General features: G+C 34.2%; 1 protein-coding gene and 2 non-coding genes across 5 annotated transcripts in view; 1 reads left to right on the plus strand and 2 right to left on the minus strand.

The window, feature by feature from the left end:
• The window catches only part of LOC106058690 (reticulon-4-interacting protein 1 homolog, mitochondrial-like), a 26,492-nt gene extending 12,883 nt beyond the window's left edge, over positions 1–13,609 (plus strand). The window contains exons 1-10 of one of the 3 annotated variants that reach the window (XM_013216153.2): positions 546–732; positions 3,223–3,469; positions 4,643–4,794; positions 6,295–6,363; positions 6,849–6,973; positions 7,339–7,387; positions 8,111–8,247; positions 9,704–9,887; positions 11,417–11,509; positions 13,324–13,609. In XM_013216153.2, coding sequence (XP_013071607.1) covers positions 3,235–3,469; positions 4,643–4,794; positions 6,295–6,363; positions 6,849–6,973; positions 7,339–7,387; positions 8,111–8,247; positions 9,704–9,887; positions 11,417–11,509; positions 13,324–13,440 — 1,161 coding nt within the window. In that variant the 5' untranslated portion in view covers positions 546–732; positions 3,223–3,234 and the 3' untranslated portion in view covers positions 13,441–13,609. Of the gene's footprint in view, positions 1–545; positions 733–3,222; positions 3,470–4,642; positions 4,795–6,294; positions 6,364–6,848; positions 6,974–7,338; positions 7,388–8,110; positions 8,248–9,703; positions 9,888–11,416; positions 11,510–13,323 lie in introns of those variants that run through there. The other 2 variants (XM_013216156.2, XM_056031400.1) reach the window with 2 other exon arrangements.
• Positions 11,573–11,722, minus strand: LOC129927039 (U12 minor spliceosomal RNA). The gene has a single exon (XR_008778753.1). It is a non-coding gene; the product is annotated as a U12 minor spliceosomal RNA (small nuclear RNA).
• A 1,317-nt stretch (positions 13,610–14,926) lies between the features above and the next one.
• LOC129927040 (U12 minor spliceosomal RNA) lies at positions 14,927–15,056 on the minus strand. The gene has a single exon (XR_008778754.1). It is a non-coding gene; the product is annotated as a U12 minor spliceosomal RNA (small nuclear RNA).
• Between the last annotated feature and the right edge of the window lie 4,610 nt (positions 15,057–19,666).

The following is a 19,666-nucleotide window of genomic DNA, read 5'->3' on the forward strand; positions in this document are numbered from 1 at the left end:
TAATAAAATATTCTACGGGCCTTACGCTCTTCAAAGCCAGCCTTTCGGCGGCGGCTCACTGAATGTCCATTCTGCAAGTCCCTTGTAGGCTATTCGCAAATCTATATTATATTCAAGGCTTCCTTTATTTTAAAAAATGCTATCCAAAGTCTGACCAAAGTGCCTGAAAATTACTATTTTCTTCTTTTGTGTTTCCTGCATTATGATAATTTATGATGGATGTTTTTGGCTGATCAACCGTATACCAAAATCAAATAACAGTAAAAATAGTTTTTAAACCTTTTTTGTGTGTGTGTATCTCCACCCCCACTTTCGCTAAGAGAAATCCTTAATGTATAAAGTTTTAGTAAAGTTGGATTCCCACACACCAATCAGACCACGCTTGGCCATATCATTTGATATATAGATCTATAATCATATAGATCTAGGTCTGTGATGTAGATCTAGAGCTCTTCATTTTTATCATGCACAATTATCATATGTGTCTAAAATTTATTCTGTACTGCAAGACTTTACTATTTTAAAATAGTGTAAAATTCGGCTCTACTTTCGTTATTCTTTTTTTTTCTACGAAAAAAGGAAAACAATCAAGTTATCAAGTACTAGTGACCTACCTAGTCAGACTAGTCTACTCATACTGTGAAACTGTCTCAAGTCTCAGTCTAGAGTTAGAGTCTCTAGTCTAGTTACTTTAACTCTGGTGATCTAGTAAAGTAAAAGTCTAGTTTAGTAGTAAGTAAAGACTAAGTCTAGTCTCTAGACAGTCTAGTCTAGGAGTCTAGATTTAGACTCTAACTCTAGTCTAGTCACACTCTAGTGTCACTACTTAGTGACTACTAGATTTAGTAGTACTAAGTAGTAACTGTCTATAGTACTGTTCTATTGACTAGGCCTAGAGTCTAGAGGCTAGGGCAACTGTAGTACTAGTCTAGGTCTAGTGTGTGTGGGTGCTAGATTTAGATTTTAGATCTAGTAACTGTGTTAAGTGTGTTAGTTTAAGGCTTTTAAAGTAAGTTAGAGAGGCTGTTAGATTAAAAAAAAAAGATAAAGTTAATTTATAATATAAGTCAACAAGTAGCAGTGAGTAGTAATGCTATAAATGCCTATATAATATATATACACGCACAAACCACGCACACACAAATAATTAATTAAAGCATCAGCGAATTGGAAAAAAAAAGATTTATAAAATGATTTTTTACAGTTTATTAAGATTTGCCAAGAAAGACAGAACATAAGCATTTTATTATTAACAAACGAGCTATAAAACACATAAAAATGTACAGAAATTCTAGAAAATAATATAGATTCCCACTAAGATCTATATTAAAATGTAGATCTTTGTTTTGTTTAAATAAAGTAGGTCTACATTCCCTGCTAACGCCATCTACATTTATCAGAATTATATTTTAGGCCTATAGTTGGCAGCAAAAAATACTTTCCTTATGTTATTTTTTTTTTATTATTGTATCAGTAACCAAGTCCATCTGGCAAAAATTGGTTTCCTGTTGCCGTGATAGCAGCAGGACATTTGTAAATACATAATCTCAGTGCGGAAATATAAGAATATATAATGAAAAATATTAAAAAATAAAAGCAATGATTGTACTCTGAGAATACTAAAATATAGGTCATTTAAGGTAATTTGTCCCACTAGCTTCACCCATTAGGTATGCCCATTAGTTTGTTCCCCAGGCTATGTATTGTTTATTTTTGCTGGAACCACCCCCCACTGGAAAAATATTTTTTGCACTTCCTACATACTTTTCAGTTGTGAACTCTAGTAGCTTTTAAGTTGAATTAGAATGGCCTTCTTTATAACGCCCCTTCCCAAACTCAGAATTACTTTCTGCTCATAAATTCTAGTATCACTCTATTCCTTCCCCCCCCCCTCCCAAAAAAAAAGTTTTACAAACAATCGCTAATTGTTCTTTGGTTTCTCATTCTCAGTTCTATTTCAAAAATTTTAATAGGCTGGCTCTATGTTGCTTTTTGCCCTAAACTTTTTTTTTCATCCTTTGCATCACAATACTCTTTCTTATAGACTTTTAATGCTTCACTTGCAACTAAAAAAAATGTATACATATTTAAATTTCATTTTGTTTTGAAAAATGTGGTCACACATGCATTCATGCAGCGAATTTGTATTTTGGGGGTAAAAAAATTAATCCATGTCTACAAGTGAATTTTTGTGGTTAAACATTTACATTAATGCTTTTTATAAAGGCAGAGGAGATTTTGGGGAAATAAAGAAATAATACAATTGGTTAATGATGGGTTCTCAACCTGTTAGTCGCAACCCATTTGGGGGCCGAATGACAATTTTCCATGGGTCGCCTAAGACCCATAAGAAAAAAATATTGTTTTATCTAAAAAGGAACATGACAGAAAGAAAAAAAATTCTATTGGTAGTTACTTTTTTTTACTATCACTTGCATTTAAGGATAGTATAAATGATACCAAAAAAAAATGAAACAGAATCGTTTCTAACATTGTAATCGTCACATCACTAACATTTGTAACAGTTTCAATTACTGTCCATCAAATGGCGCGGTGAGATGCAATGTTGCACCATTGCAGAATTATAGGTATTGTTTCAATGGTGAAGATTTCTTCTTCTTCTTCTAGCCAGGTTTATTGCTGCTGAGCTGTGAGCTCTTTTGCAGACTGCCAAGGAAAAAAAAGTGTGCTGTTTTCTTATGTTGTTCAGTACTGCCATACAGGGTGTTGGCTATGTTGGACTGTAGTGGAAGTAGGGTCTGCCTAAGATGGATTAGGGAGGGGCATTCAAAGAGGATATGGCGAAGATTTGCCCTCGTTATTAAAAAGCACATCAATTTATTACCCAATAATATGCCATCATGTTATTGTAAATTATATTTTGATAATGAAACGACCCATGAAAATGGATCTCAGTAACATTAGCGAAATCACAGATAACATTACAGTTTGGGGGTCACCACATAGTGAGAAATTGTAAAAAGGGGTTGAGGAACTAAAAAGGTTGAGAATCCCTGGGTTAATAGAAGGTTTGTGGATTTGTCTGAATTTCTGTGCTTAGATTGTGAATCTATCAAAACTGTTTTTTAAAGAGCATCTCAGAGGCAATAGGAACATGTGTAAAAAAATTTTACGTAATAAATGAGTTAGTCATCAGTCAGAGGTATTATCAAATATATTTAAAAAATTATGTTTAAATACTGATGTATTTTTATATTTCAGAAAATTGTAAATATGGCTACTGTTTTAAAACACTGTATACTAAATTCAAATCAATTACTCAATTATGTTTGGATTCGTAAATCATCAAATGTCACTACTATGTCAGCTTGGGCAATAAACTCTTATGGAGGCATAGAAAATCTTTATTTATCTTCAAGTGGTTGTATGTCAGCCATCCGAAGTCCTGATCAACTGCTTATAAAAGTGCATGCAGCAAGTATAAATCCAATTGATGTTAGAATGATAGGTAATCTTTGTTTCTTGTACTGTTTTTTCATCATTTTGCTAAGCTGTATATGTATTAACTTAATGTCTTAACCATTAAAACTTTTATTAAAAATCAAACTTCTAAAATATTACTTACACATTTTTATATTAGCTACAATTTTTTGTTACTTAACTTTTATTGTTTTAGTATTAATATAGCAGTAAATAGCGTAAAATGCTATTTAAAAAACAAACAAACAAATGTAATTTTAGAATTATATATTCCACAAATAGTATTTGTACTAGTATTTTGTAATTGCATGGTTTACCAAATCTAAAAATCAATAGATATAAATTTAAAACTGTTTATATTAAATCTTAGTGTCACATATTAGTTTGAGATTTGTGTTGTTCATACTATCAATTAGACTTTAGTCTCTCAAAGAAACATAACATTTGTAGATTCTGAGGGGACTCTAGTAATACACTAACTCAATTCAATAAAATAATTACTACAGTGGTGAGTGAAATTCACATAAAACATAAATCACATGGGTCTAATCAAAAGAAAACTTACATAGAACGGAACAAAATTCATCATGTTTTTTTTTTTAATTTATAGGAACAAACTACTAATACACATTGAATGTATTTTGCTAGTTTACATTCATCATAACAATCAAAAGAAAAAATATTACTTTTTAAAAGAAGGCTTATCAAATGAAAAGAACCATTAATTACTGCCATTTATCTGAAATGGCAGGGTTTAGCTCCCTTTCTGCCATATAAAACAAAATTAATTAATTGGTACTTATGGATTAAATAACTGGTTAATTTTTTGATTGATTCATATATTGTCATCGACTATGAATAGTTATGCAAAATTTCAACTTGATCTGAGAATGGGAAGTGAGAGAAAAAACGTGACAAAATGTAAAAAGGGGAATGATATCCATATATATATATATACACATCTCTCATTAAGTAGCAGTAATTGATATCAAACAAAATGATTAATTAACTAATTGGTAATTGTTTTGATTCATTTCTTGTCAGGTACAATGAATTATTGTGCAAAGTTTCCAAGAACGAGAAAAAAATATGTTAGAACTTTTTGCCAGACAGAGAGACAGACACAGTGAGTTGAAATAAGCTTTGTAAAAAGTAATTTCAAACACAAACCCTAATGGCATTATATGCTATGTTTCTACAGGTGGCTATGGAAGAGTGTTGATAAATGTACTCAGGAAGCAAAGTGGTTCAGTAACATCAGGAACAGAGTTCCCATTAACTGTTGGGAGAGATTTTTCTGGAACTGTGGTAGAAGTCGGTGGAAATGTATCCAAATATAAAGTTGGTGATGAGGTATTACAGCTTTTTTCATTTTATAGCTGCATTTGAAACTTTCTAGCGTTTGCAACTAGATTGTTACTTAGAGAGTGAGGTACATGAAAAGAAAGATTTTAATCTCAGCTTTCCTTAGCACTTACGTCTTTGACTTCCAATAGCTGAAACTAAATAAATCAAGCCAAGTAACTCTAGTTATTTGCTAAAACAATCTTTACTGTTGTGAGGATTATGTTATTATTAGGATGTGATAGTTTTAACTTAAACCTTTATTATTGAAATAAATCAGACAACTAGTATAGTTGAAAATATAATATTTAGTTCTTTATAAAACTCAAATCTATATCAGTCATCAAGTTGCTATCTTCTTACTTTCTGAAATTATTTATCAGCTTTGGTGATCACTGTGCATGCAGGTCAATGTTTTTTTTTGGTTATTTTTGGTCGATGAACTAGTTGTTTGTTTTGCACGATTTGTTGTTGGAATCTTGTGTCTGTAAGACACCATGCCTTAGTTTCTTGTACTTCCTCTTGTAATGAAGATAGTTGGGTTGATGGTTGGCCTAATGGCTCTTTCTGTTCTACTGTTTCCCTGTTGTAACAGATACAGTGCCAGTGTTTGGTTTTGGGTATTTTTGATTCAGACTTTGGGCTGTGAGTAAGCCAGGTTGTTGGTGTGTGAGTCAGGCCTTGGCTAGTACAGAACCATGTCTCTGTGCATGTAGTTGTTTGTGTTCCTGAAGTGTTTTAAGGCCTGTCCTATGTTTTTAGTTCTAAAAAAATTCACTAGGACATTACACTGATGTTGGCAGAAGACTTGTCTTAGTGTTTTACAAATATCTAATACAGTTTTTTCAAGATCTTGAGGTTTTCTTAAAGTAGGTTTTTAGGAACTGCCTTTTGATGGCTACCTTGTCATGTGGTATGTGCTTCAAACTGTCATTATGAATGTCCTGGGTTCAAATCCTGCCTGCTTCTATCTTCTGCCATCCTGCAGGAGGTTTGGCCTATCTTCTTATATAATACAGACGTTACTTCAAAAAAGAAGATGGTTAAGTCCTACGCATCATGCATTTAGTCATGCATATTAACCAATGACCTAAATTCTGCTAAGTTACTGGTTTTCCTGGCTAGCTCAGACAACCCATTCCATGCTCTAATAGCACTAGGGAAGTGCCTAGGAGTGACAATATTAATTTCTGATGGAGCTTCCAAAACTTATCAAACTTTAAGAAAACAAAACTATCATATGGCAGTTGGTTTATTGTTTAGCTCTGCACTCCTTACAGATACCAACCTATATAATTGAATGATTTCAAAAATATCTTCAAATATATTAGGTTTTAAACACAATAGTTTCAACTTATTATCAACCAAGGTAGATATTTCCTTTTTTAAACTAATTTATTCAGTGTAGTAATATGAACACTTTCAGGACAATGTAATTTTTTACTAAAAAAAAATGTTTTATTTCATTATAGTTGTTTTAACAATTTATTGACTATATTTTTTTAACAGGTATGGGGAGCCATAGGCGCCAACAAACCTGGAACTCATGCTAAATTTGTGGTTGCTTCTCAGAGTGAGGTCAGAGAAATAGATAGAAAATAATTATGCATATTTAATAATTGAGTAGTAAAATCTTTCTATAACAGCAATCTTTGTACAATCATTTTAATTTTTGAATTCTATAATTTAAGTATCAAGACAAAGAAGGCACTATAGATTTAAGTATCAAGACAAAGAAGGCACTATAGATTTAAGTATCAAGACAAAGAAGACACTATAGATTTAAGTATCAAGACAAAGAAGACACTATATATTTAAGTATCAAGACAAAGAAAACACTATAGATTTAAGTATCAAGACAAAGAAGACACTATATATTTAAGTATCAAGACAAAGAAGACACTATAGATTTAAGTATCAAGACAAAGAAGACACTATAGATTTAAGTATCAAGACAAAGAAGACACTATAGATTTAAGTATTCGAATAGGTTAATGTCATTTACTTTGTAATAATGAATGACTGTGCATTAATTGACCCCATACAATATCTCTTCTTTCTAGATATCCAAAAAACCAGCCAACATTTCTCACATTGAGGCAGCTTCCATTCCATATGTTGCAGCCACAACATGGGCAGCACTGTGTACTGTAGGAGAATTGAAGGAAAAAAATGCCACTGGCAAGAGGTTTCAAATATTATATCAAATATTATGTCATAAAATAGGATTTCAACTTAATGCCAACTCTGTAGCTATTGTTATAATTGTTATCAAAGCATTCAGACACTGAAGAAGAGTGAGGATATACTACTATTACACATTGTAGATTGTTATAACTTGCTTTCACAGTGAACATTAAAAGTAGCCAATAATCTTACAGTGTTTTATGCCTCTCTATTGGTGCATGCTTAATTTCATTCAAGAAATAAGATGTGCTCTATCACAACAATACTTTTTGAAACAGAGTCATTTTTACTTTCAGTGCTACATATCTAAAAAGTAAAAGTTGAAATGGAAAATGATTTGACTTTCTTTACATATTTTTTTTTTAGATTGTTAATCTTAGGTGGATCTGGCGGTATTGGAACATTCAGCATTCAGGTTAGTTTGATTCTGTTTTCTTGTTAGTTACATTAATCTGTAGAGAATATTCTTGAGCACATTGTAATGTAATTTTTGTTTGGCCAGGTACCTATAATAAAGATTTCTTGATTATAACAACAATGGTCTTTGCTAATCAAATGATGCAGATCACTGGTGGGCTTGGTTCAAACCCAGGACCATCAAGACTACAGTCCAGAGTGCATACACATGAATTGGCAGCCAAATATACTGATAGTATATTAGCGTATCATGACTTGTGAGACCTAAATTAATTCAAACTTGCACTGTCCACATTTGTGACCAGCTTTGACCTCTCATCTGGTCTATACTAAATTGTGACAGATTTAAGAGATTGATCTAGAACTGATGAACCAAAAAATGTTTTGTATATAAAACTAGGTAATCATGCAAGAATTAATAGATTCTGCTAAAGGAAACCTATGACAAACTAGGTTATGTTTTACAATTCAGTTACACACATAATGTAAATGGCCATTACGTTTATTTAAAAAGCACAGAACATTAATTTTATTAATGTAAAGAATCCTCTGATTTCTGTTGTTGGCTGAAGTGATTTTAAAAAGAAAGTCAGAAATGACAATCTGTAATTAATTTGTTGGTTTAAATATTTATGAATTAACAATGTCATACTATTATAAATAGATTTTTAATAATATTCTAATTTATTTTTTTCTTTAATCTTATAACTCTATATTTCAGTTGGCTAAAGCCTGGGGTATGCATGTAACAGTGACCAGTAGTACAGATGCTATTGATCTTGTCACAAGTCTAGGAGCTGACACTGTTATAGATTATAAAACAAAGAAGTTATGGAATGAGCTTAAACTACATGAAAAGTTAGTTAGAAGTTTCAATAAGTTACTGTCAGTGTTTTAATAACTTTTGTTCTTTGAGAGGTGTTAACATGTTCTTAGGTCCTCCCGCGCCGTTCGGCGCATTGGGCGGCAAGCTGTCTCCATAATGATCTGTCACTGGCAATGTCTGAAGCCTCTTCCCATCTGGTGTCCACTGTTCTGAGGTCCTCCATGAAGGTGTGTCGCCAGGTAATATGAGGACGTCCCTGTTTGCGCTTTCCTCGTTTTGGCTTCCATGTTATCGCAACTCTTGGTGTGCGTAATTCATTTTGACGTAGAACATGTCCCGCAAACCTCATGCGACGCTCAGTCACAACCTCACTAAGTGTTCGACTCCCAGTTCGGCAAAGGATTTCCTTGTTTGAGATCCGGTCTGTGTAACTGACTCCCAAAATCCGTCTCAGCCATCTCTGTTGAGCCACATTTAGTCTTTTCTCAATTTTGACAGATGACTTCCACGTCTCACATGCATATGTAGCAGTTGGAATGACGATTGTGTTGAGAAGGTGTATTTTTGTCTCGAGTCCAATGGCTTGGCTAGTCCAAATAGGCTGCAGCCTTTGGAAAATGCTCCCTGCCTTTCCTATTCGGCACGCTACATCATGGTAAGCATCTCCATCATTTGTTATGATGCTGCCAAGGTACGTGAACTTGTCCAACTCTTCAAGCTTTGACTCGCCAAGTCTGACGGGGACACCCTTTGCCTTATATCCCACTCGCATAATTTTAGTCTTATCCAAGTTTATGCGGAGGCCAATTTTGGGTGCCTCTCTGTCTAGGCTCTCCGTCATTTCTTGAATGCATTTATTTGTAGCCCCGAGTAGTGCAACATCATCAGCAAAGTCCAAGTCCGTCAATCGGAGTTGTTCATGCCATGGAATACCAAAGGCAGTCTGGTTCATTGCTCTCCTCATGTTCATGTTCAGTTATATGCTTTAATAAGATATATGTTTTGAAAGCTTCAGTAAGTTATGACCTCAAAGGGATTCTCATAGACTTAAAGTAAAATAAAAGCATTTTTTCAGCCCTCATCAAACCAACTAATGCCCTTGAAAAAGAAAATGAAACAAACAACTCTTGCTTGCCAGACAAGAATCAATTGATAGTATATAGATTACATTAGTTAAGTGAGGTAGTTTAATGGGAGGATGGTTGTCTGGTCATGTGGTATACATTCTGGACTCTTGATCCACAGCTTGAACCTTTGACCACTCCAATCCTCTAACCATCCTGCAGGAGGTTTGGGCTAGGGTGTAATAATGTTCAATCCTTAAGGAAGGTCAAGAAATATTGAAACTCATTGCCCTTCATCACAAATGATACGTAAACCCTCACAGAGCCATTCACTAAAATGAGGGAGTGATGACTTCTGTGTATCTCATTCTAAACTGTACACATTTTCTGAAGATTGATATATTGTTTTCATTTTTCTATACAGATTTGATTATATCTTAGATACTGTAGGAGGTGAGTACACAGATAAGTCTCTTGCCTTCTTGAGTCCATGGAAGTCTGCACATTTAGTCACACTTGTCACACCTCTTTTGAAAAACTGTGATGATTTTGGCACAGTACCTGGTCTATTTAAAGCTGCACTCTCTGCTGGAGTAGACACTTTTAAGGTGATTGTACTTCTTGGTGGCACAGTTATTTTTCTTTTAAAGCAGATATTAAATTTACAGAAAGGAATATTTTTTAAAATTACTTTATATTTAATATCTCTATAACTAGTCATCAGTTGGAATTAAATATTTGCATAACCAGACAGTCCTGTCTCTGTTGTAACATTCCTTTTTTGTTATCATTTTCCTTTGTAACTTTCAAACATTACTTAAAGCATCAAGAAAAAAATTTACAAAGGAAAAGGAAGCTCTTAACTAATTTAACAGAAAAAAAAAGGAAGTTAAAAGTGTAATAGCAAAAAGAGGTGCAGCAATTCCAAAAAAAAAATGTAAGAAATAATGGGGTCTGGGTTAAGAATGATATCGCAGAGTTCCCTGTTGTGCAAGTGGTGATTTAATAAACATGAGAGAGAATCATGACATATTTGAAAATCAGTTATGGGGCAATATCCGGTCCTTGATATGGTGCCATCCAACCTCTCAACGCTTATGTCTACAGTGCATAATGCATAATGAAGCCTCAGAATATCTGTTCTTTTGGACTTGTCAGTCATGTGGCCAGTGACATGAGGGCAGGGCCGGTCCTACAGATTGCGGGGCCCTATGCGAAACTTTACTAAGAACAAAATTAACTTAACGAGCCATCTACAGTGATAGTAGTTTTCCAACAAAAAGCAGATAAACATTCAGATCTGTCTTTTAGATTTACTATCGACTAGCAAAATATTGCTTTTTTTTAAGAGGTTAAGATAGATTTTGATCTATATTTGTATGCCAGTGACTATTAACGTAAATTAAGTATTTGAACTTCTTGTTTTCGTTAAAATTTGCCTTATTTTTATTAAATGAAAGGTGACAAAGCCTTTTTTTTTAATTGCGGATAGGATTGGCGTTTTCCCATATTGAAAGACATCCTGAAATGAGAATTTTGTCCGTTTTAAGGGAGATTTGCATAAGTTTTTAGAAGATTTTAATAATTTCAGGAGATCTTCATGACTTTTGTGTCTATTTTGCAATTTCAGGAGAATTCCAGGAACTCTTTAATAATACGTTAAAATGGTTTAATTTAATTATTTACACCTAGATTTTGCGTGGGGCCTATGAAAGTGCAGGGCCCACTGCAGCCGCATAGGTTTCAGTGGCCTAAGACTGGTCCTGAATGTGGGTTGGAAATATACATGATCTCCAGGTTTTGTTTGTTTTTTTTTTTAATTTTTTTTTCATAGCAAACTTAATGTTATACAAAAATATAAGATTTAAGAAATAAAAAATTATCAGAATCAGTAGAAAAAAAAATATCTTCTAATTTTCATGAATTATATTTTGACTATTCATTCTTGATTTGTTTTCAAATAACATGAATGACAAATCAGCTTAAGGATTTAACATCTATGCCAGATTAGTTTCTTCTATGAGAATACTTTCTATGACTGAAGATTCAAATCACGTTTCATTTCTTTATCAGTTTTTGAATAAATGGAAATAAATAAATTCCATTTATTTTGTAATTTGTGTGTATTAATTGACAGGGACTGACAAGTGGGCGAAGTGTCAGATGGGCAATATTTACACCTAATGGTTCTGCTTTGGATAGAGTGAAACAAATGGTTGAAACAGAACAGGTACGTGTCTTGTCTTAATAATAAGTTACTTCTATACTTCCAATCATGATATTCAAGGTAATGAGGGCAAGTCCATCACCCAGGCATCCCACGAAGTAGGTGGGTCACCTTGGGGTGGTCCTGAGCCCGTAAAGAAATTCTTCCAGAACTGAATGTCTGGGAGCCTGTAATCACCCAGGCTCGTTATTTTCCTTACTCATTAGTTTAAGGCATGAAAGGAATTAAGTTGAGGAATTATATATACTTAGTTATTTATGTTATAAATGTGGTTTCGCATGTATGAATAATATAGGTCAATTTATTTTTATTAAATTTACTTTACTAAAAGGTTAATTTAATTTAATTTAAAAAAGGTATATACTTTAAACCCTATTGTAATTTTAATATTTATACTTTAGAAATACATATATTAGCATTACTTGGATGAATAATTCCGAAGTAGTTTAAAAAAAAAATTTTTAAAGGGAGGTAAATCTTTTTTTTTTTAAATTTAGGGTTTTACAAGGGGGGAAATAGCCTATATAGAGGTTTGCCACTTGTGTGCATTAAATAGATTTTTTTAAAAAGAAGTATTTAGAACAGTGGTTCCCAAACTTTTTTGTCTCGTAGACCCCTTGCCATGTTTTCTGGTTTTCAGTAGACTCGCTGCTTAACTTGTATTGCATTTTTGCAAATTCATCAACATTTTTTTAAAACTAATTTCTAAGTGTAGTTGAAGAGTGAAAAACTAACGTATAAAGTTATATACATATATCTTTTTTATCGACATTGCAAAAGTTCAAACAAATTTTTTTAAAAAGTAATGACTCTAGCAGACAGGATTTCCACCTTGATGATGAGGAAGTAGTTTTCCAAATCTCAAGGGAGGAAATCAAAAATTGTCTTTAAAAGGGAGACAACAAAAGAAACAATATAAATGTTTAAATGCCTATGTTCGCATAAGTGTGTACACACATAGATGTGTATGCCAATTACAAATGTAACTTTTTAATTTGTACGCTTACTAATAAAATATGCATCTTTTTGTTATTTAAAAAAAAAAAAAAAAAAAAAAAAAAAAAAAAAAAAAATAAAGAGGCCAATAGCCCAAAAAAGAGGCAATGCCCAAAAAAGAGGCAAAGAAAAGAGGCAAAGGCCCAAGGATTCCTAGGATGTAAACAGCTCGACAACTGAAGTCAAAATCTAAAAAGCTGAGGTATCCTTAAAAAAAAAAAAAAAAATAATGTTTGTTACTGGAATCAACGCTGCACAGTGTACATTCTTTTTGTTAAACATTAGTTACATGTAGACAAAATTAAGCTATTTAAATAAGTTTTGAAATTAAATACAACAATTTTTTGTTTGAATAGCAGGATAAATATTGAAAGGATTAACTAAGGTACTAATCATATAATAGTGTATGAAAGAATTACATTAATGGGATGTAAAAATTAAAGTCAAGACTTGCATAAGTGAAATCTATTATCGACGACCCTGTGGAATCTCATAGAAAGACCCCCATTTTATTTTTTTTCACTTTCGTAGAACCCTTGGAAGTCTTTGAAGACCACTGGGGGTCTATACAGATCACTTTGAGAATCACTGATATAGATGGTATTGCTATTAGGGCACATCTTCTGCTTAATAAATGTGTTTGGACCATATGTTTGTTGTTCAAAATGTTTTTTAAAGATCATAGAGTTGCAAGCCTACTTACGAATTTTATTGACGGAAACAAGTACATTTTGACTTGTGATTAATAGTATATATTATATATTATATTTTACAGCTCTCAGAACTTATTAAATAAGCTGTTTACATTTTTGTATCCCTAGATAAAGCCAGTAGTTCAAGAAACATTTCCATTCTCTAAAGTTCGGGAAGGTTTCAAGAAAGTATCAGAAGGTCATCTCAGAGGCAAAATTGTCATTGATGTGCTCAGAGATAATTAAGTTGACCATAGAGTTTATATGTTGCTGTGTCAATGATTATTTAATTATTGTATTTGAGTTAAATTTATTTTTGTTGTGTATATATTTTAAATATTTCAATATGAAATATCAGAGAAGACCTGATGTTTTGAACAAAGACAATATCAAAATATAATCCATCTAATTTTTATCACATTTCTTGTGTTGTATATTATATTTATATATGTTTCATGTCCTGTAGTTTATTATATTCATATATGTTTCATGTCCTGTTGTATATTGACACAAAGACACAAGCACATTCCTTGTTTCATATGCTAGGACAAATTTTACAAAAGCTCCTTCTTCCTTAGTGCTATTAGAGCATGGAATGGGTTGCCTGAGCCAGCCAGGAAAACCAATGTTTTGGCAAAATTTAAGTCATTGGTTAACATGCATGACTAGATTGACCTAGGAACATGCAAAGGATGCAATCATCTTCTTTTTTGAATTACCGGTAACCTCTGTATTTTATAAGATAAGATATTGTTGTAACTCTGTCCTTTGCACTGCCATCCCACACAATATTGACATTACTCAACACGGGACATGAACACACTGTTAATATGAGAAGAGAACCTTCTTTCCGTCAAAAGTGACAGGATGTAAATTACAGAGTCTGGCGTTCTACAACAACCAGAAAAAAAGTGTCTTTTCTCCTTCCTGGTATTTGTAGGAGGCTGTGGAATTGGAGCAACACCAGTGGTTGTGTTGTCTGTGCTTTTCATGTCAGGGGTGCCTGGAGGATGGATTAGCAGAAGGAACATGTAAACTTAAGAACTGATTCTGTACATCCCTTTCATGGCACTTAAGAAATGAGCCCAATATCTGACAGCTGGTTTTTGTGTTTCTTGTCTTATAATCATCTACACAATTTATCCATTCTAAATATACACCAAAGCTCATCGTTACTGCTTTGGTTGGTTGTCTGCCTTAAGTTTACAACATTATGTTTATTTTTTATGACCTGTTGTATGTTGATTAGTATGTTTGATATCATGTTCTATTTGTCTTTCCATTCTTCTGCAACTACTAAAAGTACTACAGATATTTTGATGTCCATGTGAATTTTCTTGTGGATATTGAAAGTTATTATTTCATTATTTAATAATATTGTGTGCAATTTGAATGATCCTGTTCTAGTGAAAATTGACATTAATTCCTGTGTGAAAATTGACATAATTTATGTTTTCCAAACAGTAATAGCCATGTCAAGTATAATTTCTTTCCCTTGTTCAAGATACCAAACAAAATAATTAATTAACAACAGTTAATTGGTTAATTTAAAAAAATGAATTTTTGTGTTGTCAGGTAAGAGAATTGTGCAAAATTTCCTCTTAATCTGAGATAAATAATGTGTACAAACTTTTTACCATACAGAGAGAGTGAGTTGATAGAAGTTTTGTAAAAAATAGAAAACGGAAGTGATAACTTTCAGTAATCATGATTTAGTTTGTAGCGTGTATTGAGGGCAGATCACTATCAGGCATCCCACAAAGTAGATGGGTCACCTTAACAGTGTCCTAAACCCTTAAAGAAATTTGATATGCCTGACATCACCCAGGCAGTTATTTTCCTTACTCTTTAGTTTAAGGCAAAAGAAAAGGAGGTGCGTAGAAATTTATATATTTACTTATTTTGGTTTTAAATATGGTTTGGCTTCTTCAAATGAGAACGCACAAAAATTATTTTTATTAAATTTATTATATTTATGACAATGTTTATTTGCATTGATAATGAATAAAATTAGTTTTTTATCACTTTATTACAATTTTAATATTGAGATTAAGGTTTTACAAATAATTTTATTTTTTTTTAAGTTAGTTGATATTAATTGAGCAGAATTACCGCGAAGTGTAAAAAAGGGAGGTAAATCTTTTTTATCAGGAGATAAGCCACTAATGTATTTTAAAGTAGATTTTTTTAAGTACTTAGAAAGTATAAGTTACATTATCTGCATAGATGTATAAGGACCATATATTATTGTTTGAATGGCGGATGACAAAGGCATTCTTTTTTTTAAATTTTGGCGAGCTTAAAGGAGGACGGCATAACTGTAATATAAAGATCAATTCACGCTCCATTTTGCCATCACTGGCATAGAGGAAAGTAGCATGCAGCAGATGATCTCTGAAAGAGAGAAGAAAAGGATATTGAAAGTTATTGAAAGTAATAAAAAAAAAAGTGCTTCTGTACTTGTCCTCACCGGCCTGCATGGTTATTTGTAATGCAGTCTTGCCAACGTATGCCAATTGGAGTGACAGCACCTTTGATGGAAAGGTTCGACGAACCTTAGATGTCTTCGATAGAACCTCGACCTTGCTTTATAAACGTCTTGTTTTTTGGTTAGGTGAAGAGATTTTTTGTTGTCGCCATACCACTGGCGGATCCAGAACTTTGGAGTGGGGGGGGGGGGGCGATTTTTTTCCAAACCCTAACCCTAACGCCCAGTAAACCCTAACCCTATGCATAAACGTGCGTACAGCATATATATATATATATATATATATATATATATATATATATATATATATATATATATATTCGATATATGAGAATAAAATAAGACTGTTTCTCAATCTTCGGCGAAAAAAAAAACAGGAAAAAAAAAACAGTCATGTTGAGGCCTTTCTCTTGCACGCTTGGGGGTCTGGGAAAGCGCTATAAGTTTCCTCAGTGGGGTTCGGGCTTTCTTGCATTTTTCACTGCAGAAACGCATTCTCCTGACATTTACAGCTCATTATTTATCAGTGGGGGTTCGGGGCTCAGCCCCGACGCAAAAAGCGTTTTCTTGCATTTTTCACCGCAGAAACGCATTCTCCTGACATCTAAAGCTTATTACTTATTAGTGGGGTTCGGGGCGAAGCCCCGACGTTTTCTTGCATTTTTCACTGCAGAAACGCATTCTCCTGACATCTACAGCTCATTGTTAATCAGTGGGGTTCGGGGCGAAGCCCCGACGCCAAAATCGTTTTCTTCAATTTTTCACGACTGAAACGCATTCTCCTGACATCTACAGCTCATTATTTATTAGTGGGGTTCGGGGCGAAGCCCCGACTCCGAAAGCGTTTTCTTGCATTCTTCACTGCAGAAACGCATTCTCCTGACATCTACAGTTTATTACTTATTAGTGGGGATCGGGGCGAAGCCCCGACGCAAAAAGCGTTTTCTTGCATTTTTCACCGCAGAAACGCATTCTCCTGACATCTACAGCTTATTACTTATTAGTGGGGTTCGGGGCGAAGCCCCGACGTTTTGTTGCATTTTTCACTGCAGAAACGCATTCTCCTGACATCTACAGCTCATTGTTTATCATCTACAGCTTATTACTTATTAGTGGGGTTCGGGGCGAAGCCCCGACGCAAAAAGCGTTTTCTTGCATTTTTCACTGCAGAAACGCATTCTCCTGACATCTACAGCTCATTGTTTATCAGTGGGGATCGGGGCGAAGACCCTACGCAAAAAGCGTTTTCTTCCATTTTTCACGGCAGAAACGCATTATCCTGACATCTACAGCTTATTACTTATTAGTGGGGTTCGGGGCAAAGCCCCGATGCCAAAACCGTTTTCTTGCATTTTTCACTGCAGAAACGCATTCTCCTGACATCTACAGCTTATTATTCATCAGTGAGGTTCGGGGCGAAGCCTCAACGCTAAAAGCGTTTTTTGGCATTCTTCACTGCAGTAACGCATTCTCCTGACCTACAGCTCATTATTCATTCTATTATAAAGGACCTTTTGAATAATTTGGAAAAATATTCTAATATGAATTTATAGTCCCTTAATACATCGCAAATACAACCGATTTGTTCTTTGAAAAGATAAGATACCCAACATATTTAGATTAAGGCTTTGAGGATCGCCGCCGAAAAAAAAGTTCGATTAATAATATTTCAATAAAATGTAAGCATAAATTGTGAGTTATAGTCCTAAATTTATTTAACTATAAAAATATGAGATAGAGTAAAGGTTGGAAAAAGTCGACTAGGAAAAGATTATCTGGCTTTTGAACTCATCTCAACCGTGACTGTTATATTAAAAATTTCGTTTGAATTATAACTTTTCCAAAGCAAAGTCTTTCTTAAAATAGTTATGATAAATTCATGTGAAATTACACAAACTCTGTCTGGAAAGGGGAAGGGCGGTAAAATGAAAATGATTAATCCTCCCTCCTTTTTATAATTTCTGCTAATGATTGCATTTTGCATTAAAGAATAGAGGTTGGGCGACTCGATATAAGAATTTACTTTATAGCATATATAAATTATATTAGTGACAGATTTTTTTTATTTTGTAATTTCTTACTATAATACAAAAAGAAAAAGTATTGGTTTGTCCGATTGGGGGGGGGGGGGGGGGGGAAGGTGATTGCATGTATCGCCCATCCACCTGTTTATATTATATAGATATTCGACTAATTTTGTTCACATATTATAATTTCTCCATAAAAGTAGGACCGCCCCCCCCCCCCACTCAAAGGGATTAGATGGGAAGGGCAGTAGAGGTATTCGCTCCTCCCCTTCCAATCGGCCAAAGATGAACGACATAATATAAAGACCTGTTAAATACCAATAAATAAAGTTTTAATCATATAGATATTTAATTGATTCTGTTAGCAAGCTGTGATATCTACAAATAAATAGGGCCGCCCCCCCCACTCGAAAGTTTATGATTGGGGGGCGCGGATTGATGCCATCGCCCCCTCCCGACCCTACCAAATCGGCCAAAATACTAGAAAGGGGGGGGGCGAAATAATCTAAAAATAGGTTGAAATATAAATAATTAGTATATATTATTAACATAAGTAATAAATTCGTATACAAATTGTGTGAATTCTATACTAAAATTCGTCCGCCCCCCCCCCGCTTCGGGGGGGGGGGGTCGGCCGAGTGGGGGGGGGGGGTGATCGCCCCTACCGCCCCCCCCCCCCCCTGGATCCGCCAGTGCGCCATAATCTCATTGCGTTGTTGGCCTTAACAAAGCTCTTGCCCGTTTCTCTTGACGGCGACGCATCGTTGGACACTGTGCTGCCCAGGTATGTATAATAGGCCTAAATGGTCAACAACACTAAGGAGATGGCCATTCACATTGATTTGTGGATCTGGATTAGTTCCGTTTGGAGACTTTTTAAGCATGTTGACGGACAGACCAAATTAGGCAGCAGCAAACTCATGGATGGTGCCTGCATCAGATATGTGGGTCAAATATTCAGGTCACAACTGGGTTTACATTGTCTTATAAAACGCTGCACTCATCCTTAGAAGATATTTTTTTTTTTAATATAAGAGTCCAACTAGAGTTTTCCCAGTGTGATCAATTAGTTAGTCATTCTTTTCCCAAAGATATAAGCCTACATGCCAAATTTCTATGAAATCGTTAGAGCCGTTTTTCGAGATCCGGTTCTATCCAGGTTTTTGAGCCCGCCCATTTTTTCCCCATATGAAACAGATTTCAGTTTTGATGGGTCCATGGTTTTCTTTTGTCTATGAATTTATGAGAGAAACTTTTGTACTTCCATTTTTTTGTGTGTCTAACTTGATGTGTCAGAAATGTGTTCAGGTTTGATTATTTCAAAGTTTAACATTATTTTTCATTCATGTTTCTTTCACTTATGCTCCAACTGGAAAGTAAGTTTTTAGAAAAATGAACATTTCCTTTTCATGGTATTTCAACCCCATAAGTGTTTAAATTTCTAATGACAGACATTAGTCATGCCCAGCCTTGTTCGGGCTGTGGACTATTTAAATTTCTAATGACAGACATTAGTCATGCCCAGCCTTGTTCGGGCTGTGGACTATTTAAATTTCTAATGACAGACATTAGTCATGCCCAGCCTTGTTCGGGCTGTGGACTATTTACATTTCTAATGACAGACATTAGTCATGCCCAGCCTTGTTCGGGCTGTGGACTATTTACATTTCTAATGACAGACATTAGTCATGCCCAGCCTTGTTCGGGCTGTGGACTATTCAAATTTCTAATGACAGACATTAGTCATGCCCAGCCGTGTTCGGGCTGTGGACTGTTTAAATTTCTAATGACAGACATTAGTCATGCCCAGCCTGGTTCGGGCTGTGGACTATTTAAATTTCTAATGACAGATATTAGTCATGCCCAGCCTTGTTCGGGCTGTGGACTATTTAAATTTCCTACACTCCTGTCGTGGGCCACATTAACGAAAAGCTTAAAAAAATAAAAATAAAGCACT

This window comes from Biomphalaria glabrata, chromosome 6, assembly GCF_947242115.1.
Source record: "Biomphalaria glabrata chromosome 6, xgBioGlab47.1, whole genome shotgun sequence".
NCBI classification, from domain to species: Eukaryota; Metazoa; Mollusca; class Gastropoda; family Planorbidae; genus Biomphalaria; species Biomphalaria glabrata.